This window comes from Vicia villosa, unplaced genomic scaffold, assembly GCF_029867415.1.
Source record: "Vicia villosa cultivar HV-30 ecotype Madison, WI unplaced genomic scaffold, Vvil1.0 ctg.005127F_1_1, whole genome shotgun sequence".
NCBI lineage: Eukaryota > Viridiplantae > Streptophyta > Magnoliopsida > Fabales > Fabaceae > Vicia > Vicia villosa.
The window spans coordinates 119338-127994 of NW_026706578.1; the positions used below are offsets into that span (position 1 = coordinate 119338).

The following is an 8657-nucleotide window of genomic DNA, read 5'->3' on the forward strand; positions in this document are numbered from 1 at the left end:
CAATCACTTTCAATTGTCATCCAGTAATATCCCGCTCGCAAGATCTTTTTGGCCATAGAATGTCCACTGGAATGAGTTCCAAAAGATCCTTCATGAATTTCCCACATGATCACTTCTGCTTCGTGTCTATCCACGCATCTGAGCAAAACTGAATCATAGTTTCTTTTGTACAGGACGTCTCCTGACAAGAAGAATTTGGATGCTAACCTTCGAAGCGTTCGCTTATCACCAATCGTAGCATCTTCGGGATACTCTTGCTTCTCAACATACCTCTTGATGTCGTAATACCATGGCTTTTCATCATACACATCTTCAGTAGTGAGACAATGAGCAGGGAATGCATGGGCAGGCTCTTTGTAACGGAGGATCGTTATGTCTGGCACTTCTTTAGGGGAGCTAACTCTGAACATAGCAGCCAAAGTAGCCAGAGCATCTGCCAATTGATTTTCCTCTCGGGGGATGTGATTGAAAGTGATCTCCTCGAAAGCGGGCAGCAAATCCAAGATATAGTCCTTATAAGGAACTAAATTGGGGTGTCGTGTCTCCCAATCACCTCTCACTTGATGTATAACCAAGGCAGAATCCCCATAAACCTCAAGGATCTTGATTCTCATATCGATGGCTGCTTCGAGACCCATTATGCAAGCTTCGTATTCTGCCACATTGTTCGTGCAATCAAAGCATATTCTAGCTGTGAAAGGGATGTGAGTTTGACGAGGAGAAGTCAAAACTGCCCCAATACCATGGCCCATAGCATTTGATGCACCGTCGAACGTGAGAGTCCATCGCTCTCCTGGTTCGGGTCCTTCATTATCATCCAGTTTCATGATATCTTCATCAGGAAAGTCAAACTTCATTGACTGATACTCTTCTAATGGCTGATGAGCAAGATGATCTGCAAGGACACTTCCTTTGATAGCCTTCTGTGTGACATACTGGATGTCGTATTCTGATAAAAGCATTTGCCATCGGGCTAGCCTTCCTGTAAGAGCTGGTTTTTCAAAGATGTACTTTATCGGGTCCATTTTGGAGATCAATAGAGTGGTGTGAGTCAACATATACTGCCTCAGTCGGCGAGCAGCCCATACCAAAGCACAACAAGTTTTCTCGAGTAGTGAGTAACGAGATTCACAATCGGTAAACTTTTTGCTCAGGTAATAAATGGCGCACTCTTTTCGACCAGACTCGTCATGTTGGCCCAGCACACACCCCATAGATCCTTCAAGCACAGTTAAGTACATAAGAAGCGGCCTCCCAGGAACCGGAGGCATGAGAATTGGTGGCTCTTGGAGATACTGCTTGATCCTTTCGAAAGCTTCCTGACAACGATCATCCCAACGGATATCTTGATTTTTGCGCAGCAGTTTGAAGATGGGTTCACAAGTATCAGTGAGATGAGAAATGAACCTGGCTATGTAATTCAATCTTCCAAGGAACCCTCGAACTTCTTTTTCATTCTTCGGCGCTGGCATGTTCTGTATTGCTCTTACTTTGTCAGGGTCGACCTCAATCCCTCGTTGACTCACAATGAATCCAAGTAACTTTCCAGATCGTACTCCAAAAGTGCACTTATTTGGATTAAGCCTCAACTTGAATTTTCGCAAACGAGCAAATAATTTCTCAAGGTATACCAGATGTTCCTCCTCAGTTTGGGATTTTGCAATCATATCATCGACGTACACCTCAATCTCCTTATGGATCATATCATGGAAAAGGGTCACCATAGCTCGTTGATATGTTGCACCAGCATTCTTAAGACCAAAAGGCATCACCTTATAACAATACGTACCCCACGGAGTGGTAAAAGTAGTCTTGGTCATATCTTCAGGAGCCATTTTTATTTGATTATAGCCAGAAAAACCATCCATGAAGGAGAACACCGAATACTGAGCAGTGTTGTCGACTAGCACATCAATATGAGGCAGAGGGAAATCATCCTTCGGACTTGCCCTATTCAAATCTCGGTAGTCAACACACATGCGTACCTTTCCGTCCTTCTTAGGAACGGGTACTATGTTTGCAATCCAAGGAGGATACTCACACACAGATAAGAAACCAGCCTTCAACTGTTTTTCAACTTCTTCCTTGATTTTCAAAGCCATATCAGGTCGAGTTCTTCGTGGTTTTTGCTTTACAGGCGGACATTCTGGTTTGAGCGGTAACCTGTGCATAACTATGTCCGTGTCTAAACCAGGCATGTCTTCGTATGACCAGGCGAAGATGTCAACATACTCTCGAAGCAACTCAATCAACCTTCTCTTTACATCACTTTCCAAAGCGGCACCTATCTTGACTTCTCTCTTTGCTTCTTCTGAACCGAGGTTGATGATTTCTATGGCTTCCTGATGTGGCTGAATAGATTTCTCCTCTTGTCTCAAAAGTCTTGCCAATTCCTCAGGGACTTCACAATCTTCCCCACTATCCTCATCAGCTTGGTCAATTGGATTCTCAAGGATATTAAGACGTGGAACTGTAACATTATCATTTTTGATGGAATTCGAGCCAGATCTGCACGATGGATGATTTATGCGTTAGAATGCGACACATAAAAAGAAAAGGGAAAAGAAAAGCTTTGCCATTTTTGAAAAAGTTTTTAAAGCAAAAAAAACAAAAATGAAAGAAATGGAACAGTAATTGCATGCGAAGATATGATTTTCATTCAATATTAAACAAATTGAAACAACATGGGGGCCCTTCTTTATACAAGCGGTCAAAATGCTTAGGGCGAAGCATATGACTTATCGAAACAAGAAAATTACATCTCCATAAAAGTGACTCTGGGGACGTCCAAGATGGTCCAATTGTTGAGCTCCTGTCCAGGCGCAGCATGGCAAATGAATCTGGAGAGATCTTCTTCATCATCATCATCCACGGCGAGAACCTGACTTCCAGAACTGGTGCTTGCACTGACGAACACTTGAGAAATGGGGGGAATCACCTTCTTTCCAGGAATTATGCTGAGCTGAGTAGAGGAAGATGGTTGATACCCAAGGCCATACTTGTCTCGTTTCTCATGAACATCAATCAGCTTGCCCCAGGCACTATGGGGAGTACCAGCTTCTAAGAAGGCCTTAGCATCATTCAGAGACGAGAGGGGTGCTCCGAGTTCCTTCTTATCTTCAACCCCGGGGAGTTTATCAACCGACACAATCTCTAAGGCCTGAAAAGGTGTCTCTTGTATCTCTCCCTCCACTTCAACATAACGGTATGACGCCAGATTATTGACAATCAAATCCTCTTCACCAGTGATCACAACAATCTTGTCATTCACAACAAATTTCAAACACTGATGGAGGATAGATGTCACAGCCCCAGCAGCATGGATCCAGGGACGACCCAAGAGGCAAGTGTATGAAGGACTTATATCCATGACATAGAAGGCAATATAGAACATGTGAGGGCCAATCAAAACAGGCAGATCAATTTCCCCTTCTACGGACCTTCTGGAGCCATCAAACGCTCTGACACTCATAGTGCATGGTCTCATCATAATCCCATCCATACTCAGCTTAAACAAAGTAGTCTTGGGCATCACATTAAGAGAAGAACCAGTATCAATCAGAACTCGAGACAACACAGCATCCAGACACTTGACGGAGATATGCAACACTTTGTTGTGTGCTCTACCCTCAGGTGGAAGCTCATCATCAGAAAAACCCAAACAATTACCAGCAGCAATGTTGGTCACAACCCCTTCAAACTGAGGCACGGTAATGTCTTGAGTTACGTGAGCGGAAGCCAGAACTTTCATCAGAGCATCACGATGAGCTTCAGAATGTACCAAGAGAGACAAGATGGAGATCTTGGCTTGAGTCTGATCAAGTTGGTCAATCACTTTGTAATCACTTTTCTTAATGATTTTCAAGAGTTGCTCGGCATCTTGTGCATTACGTGTCACAGGAGGATCAACAGCAACTTGCTTTCCTTTTGCTTGTGTACTAGCCTCTTTATTGGTCTCTTTAGGAAGCGGAGGAGGGGCAGCAAAGATCCGACCACTACGGGTAATGCCACTAGTGCCAGTAATATTAGTGATGCTCGAATTACCCACTGGAGGACAATCATATTTCTTCCCTCGAATATACACGACATTATAACTCCAAGGAACAGCCTTAGAATCATTCACAGGAGAGGGAACAATAGACGAGGTTGAAGGAGTCGAAGGAACATTTGGAACCTGAATAACCAATGGAGTCCTCGGAGCTTGAACGACCAAAGGAGTACTCGGAGCATGAATGACCAAAGAAGTGCCCCGAGTCTTTGATATCTCAGCAGGGTAGTAAGGGATCTCTAAAGTAGCCACATTTTCGACAGGAACGACCCTTTCCACTCTAAGAACACCTTCATCCATTAGTTTCTGGATTTCCTCTCTCAACCTAGTGCATTCCTCAGGATTAGAAGAACATTGCAAACAGTAGTCATGTAGTTCACACAAAACCTTTTGTTGCATAAGATACTCTCTGACAACTGCTAGCGGCATCCTAACCTCATTAACATCATTAACCAGGATCTGATCCTCACATAACTCAATAGCATTGGTCGTACCAGCATGAGGAGGCATAGGATTATTCTGCACATTAGGACCAGTAGGAGCGAACGAGATAAGCTTGTCGTCAAGGAGATCCTGAACCTTCAATTTGAATGCTCTACACTTTTCAATAGTGTGGCCTGGAGCCCCTGAATGAAATTCACATCGAGCATTAACATCATAACCGGGAGGGAGAGGACTAGGTGGAGGTCCAAGTTCACGGAGTTGTACCAACTGACCAGCAAGCAACTGAGGGAGAAGCTGAGCATATGACATCGGAACCGGATCGATACGCCTATCTTGGAATCTTGTTCTTTGTGGGCCCCTCTGACCTTGAGGCCTAGGGTTCTGTTGACGATTCTGAGGAGCAGCAGCTTGTTGTTGTGGTACGAAAGGCTGTTGGGGTGCCATCCATGGTTGTGGAAGAGCAGCAGCATATGCTTGAGGGACATATGGGCCAGGAACAGCATAAGGCATCGGATAATAAAGAGGCGGAACAGCAGAATATGCAGGAGCTCGGCTTTGGTCAACAGAAGCGGTGCTAGTCTCACCTTCCTTCTTCTTCACAAACCCAGAATACGGCTTTTTACTATTACCTCCTGAGGTGCTAGGATTAGTGACACCTTGAATGGTACCAGCCTTGACACAGTTCTCAACTCTCTCACCGATGATAACCACATCCGAAAAGGAAGGAGAAGTATTACTAACCATGTGCTGAAGATACGGCCCTTTCAGAGTTCCCATAAACAGATCAATCAATTCTCGGTCCAATAAGGGAGGTTGAACTTGAGCAGCAAGTTCACGCCATCTCTGGGCGTATTCCTTAAAGGACTCTTCAGATTTCTGTGACATATTCTGCAGCTGGGCACGGCTAGGAGCCATAGCAGTATTGTAGTGGTATTGTTTCAAGAAGGCATCAACAAGTTCTCCCCAAGTACTAACATTAGACCTCTCGAGTTTCATATACCACTCCAACGGAGCTCCAGTGAGACTATCCTGGAAGAAATGCATAAGCAGAGGTTCGTTCTCAACATGGGCGGCCATCTTACGGCAGTAGGAGCGGATGTGAGTCTCTGGGCAGGTAACTCCCTTGTACTTATCAAAATCCGGCACTTTGAACTTCGGGGGAATAACAATCCCAGGTACCAAGCACATAGCAGCAGTGTCGAAACTCGAAGTTTTAGCAACCTCAACAGCCTTAAGGCGTTCTTCGAGAGCTTGGTACATCTTAGCAGTCTCAGTCAACTCAGCAGTAAGATCATGTTCAAGATCAATAACCTCATGGTGGTCGTCCACTACTTTCAGTGTCTCATTAATAGGAGTCTCTTTAGTTTTCACCCCTCCGTCAGCAGAATTGGTAGGAGTATCTTTGACCAAACTAGCGACACTCTTTCTGAGTTCATCCTGTCCTTGAACAACGGCATGGAGAGTCTCCATAAGTTGGGCCATTCTCTCCCCCATAACATCCATATCCCTACGGAGGGCCGCTTGATTCTGTTCAAATTGGTCCATGATTCTCTCGTTGCTCCTGGTGCGGTAAGGATGTAAGAAAGTCAGCTTCGTCGTCGGAAAAGAAATCTGTGTTGTAAGGGACCCCAATTAGTGTCTTGTATAACAACCTGAAAAATGCAATGTGACAATGTGAATGTATGAGTGCATGTGTGCATATGATGTGTTGTGTCATTTTCAGGGTATCCAAAGTAAGATTGATAGTCAAGAACAAATAAAAACGTGACAAGAGAGATATCAAGTGAAAACGGAAAGCAATTCATTTCATTCATAATAGCTTCCTAAGGCGAGTAGGTTCAAACACAAATAACAACGTTTCAATACAAAGAGCAATAGAGACCCCATCCAACAAATCTGGTGGTGATCTACAAACAAAATTCAATTATCAATTCATCTCAATGTAGAACAAAGGCCCTCCTTGTCTGAAATGGGCATCACTCCACTTCTTTGTTTCGTCAAATAGCTTCTTAGTCGCCTCCCGATCTCTTCCTTTGACAAGGCTTTGGATCACTTCATCCTTTCGGAATAACTGCGTGTCTAGATTCTTGCAGCAATCCCTAAGTTTGTCACACCCTTTGCATTCTGGGATATAGGTCTTCTCAAGCGCATTTGCTTCACTCATCATTTGATCTCTGAGCTTGACATTCTCTTCAGCTAGTCGGGCGGTGCGGAGGTGACTTCCTTTCAGTTGGGTCTCAACTGCTATTCTCTGAGTGGTCTCTTCTTCCAGTTTCTTCTTCATGGTCCTCAACTCATACTTGGTTTCTTTCTCCAGTCGGAGCTTGTGGGCTTTCAGGTCTTCTTGATACTCTCGTCTGAGCTTCTCTTTTTCTTCCTTTATAGCCTTTTCTATAACCTTTTGAGGGTCTTCAGTAGGAGCAACAACAGCTTTCCCGTCCTTTTCAGTTCTAACTCTCTCCCTGGCTTGAGAAGACTCTCCTTTGAGAGTTTTAAGTTCACGGGCCAGTTCATTCTTTGTCTGTTTAAGGAAATAGCGCTTCAAATCCATATCCCTATCTTTCTCTTTCAGTCTCAAATTGGCGACGCGGACCTGGTCAAAACGTTCTCTTGATACCATAGTTTCTGATATCTTCGGAGGTTGTGCATACAAGAGAGGGACCCTCGGGAATGGTAACAAAAGTGTCTTGACTCTCTCCTTAACCCAATCGGTATAGGGCTCCATAGCAATGGCATTCTTGGCTCCCAGAGTGGATCTCTCACCTATATGAATGTTATTCCAGGCTTTCCTGATTTCCTCAAGCGCTACAGGGTCAGCTCCCCTTTCAAAGTACACGGATTGGTAAATCTCCCTATCCGAAGGCCCACTTTTCATGGTATAGCCCAACTGACGAAGAGCTATAACTGGGTTGTAGTTAATACATCCTCTTGTCCCAATGAGCGGGACGTTACCAAAGTTTCCGCACCTAATAATGACTTCAGATATGCCTGTTCGGAATTGATACCATACGATATCGTTTGCAGTAAGTCCCATGATTCTCTGAGACCATTTCTGAGTAGAGGTAACAAACGGACCACTAGCAGGCAAGTGAGATTTGAACCATTTATATAACAGCGGCAAGCAACCTCTAATAGCCCCCCTTTTACCATGCCGAGAGTGAATGGAATAATACGTGTCAGCCAATAGGGTGGGTATTGGATTCTTGTCCATAAAAAGACATATAGCAGCCAAATCAACGAACTTGTGAATGTTGGGAAACATCACAATTCCATAGATCAGAGTGGCCAAAATAGCATTGAAAGCCTCCCATATTCCTTTGTCAGCAAATTCTTGAGCTTTTTCAACCAGGAAACTCATGTAGAAGCCATGAGTATCACCATTCTTCTTCCAGTTATCATGAACATCCCCCAAGCTCAAATAAAGAGCGTTGGCAATGTAATCCAACCTAGGTTTCTCTGGGACACAAACAAAAGGCACTCTGTGTTGAATCTTGATGTTGAGGAGGTAAGAGTACTCTTCAAGAGTGGGAGCTAGCTGATAATCCGAAAATGTGAAACAACGGATATCTGGGTCGTAGAACTGAAGAAGAGTAGATAAGGCCCATTCGTCGACACGCGAATACAGAAGAGATAATATGTTGCCATAATTGTCACTGAACACTGTTTCATTATGACCAGTGACCAATTCACCCAATTGTCCCAATTGAACCATACCCTCGCGAAGGAAAGTATAAGTGTGTGTGCGCCTTGTAGCTCCTTGATTGACGGTCACGTTGTTATCCATTCTTGACAGAGATTGGTATTTTCTGGATACCCTGAAAAATGACATGCAAATGAGAATTAACTTTTTTCTTTTCTTTCTTTTCTTTCTTTTCTTTCTTTTCTTTCTTTTTTTTTTTTTTTTTGAAATGTAAACATGCTATGATGAAAATGATGCAGATTGGGTCCCCACGACATAGAGGGACCAAGGCAATAATTCCGAGCAAGAAGATGTCATAGGATCAAAGGTCCGGCATAGATCAGAGAACCAGAAGAACCATAATCATCAACGGAACCAAATAGTCAACAACCAGAACCAAATAGTCACCAACAGAACCAAATAGTCACCAACAGAACCAAATAGTCACCAACGGTACCTGTCATGTATATCCCTCCCCACTCACGG

General features: G+C 43.8%; 1 protein-coding gene across 1 annotated transcript; it reads right to left on the reverse strand.

Annotated features, from left to right (window-relative positions):
- Window positions 1-6302: 6302 nt before the first annotated feature.
- LOC131642496 (uncharacterized) lies at window positions 6303-8276 on the reverse strand. Its single transcript, XM_058912738.1, has 2 exons — window positions 6793-8276; window positions 6303-6399 (listed from the first exon to the last, which is right to left on the reverse strand). The coding sequence occupies exons 1-2, from the start codon at window positions 8274-8276 to the stop codon at window positions 6303-6305; spliced, it is 1581 nt and encodes a 526-aa protein (XP_058768721.1).
- Window positions 8277-8657: the final 381 nt, after the last annotated feature.

Excerpts from the sequence above, each read along its gene's own strand:
- LOC131642496 (XM_058912738.1), bottom strand. The coding sequence starts at position 8,276 with ATGGATAACAACGTGACCGTCAATCAAGGAGCTACAAGGCGCACACAC. Across the intron at positions 6,400-6,792 it reads CGACTGGAGAAAGAAACCAA|ATCACCACCAGATTTGTTGG; the intron begins GTATGAGTTGAG and ends TTTTGTTTGTAG.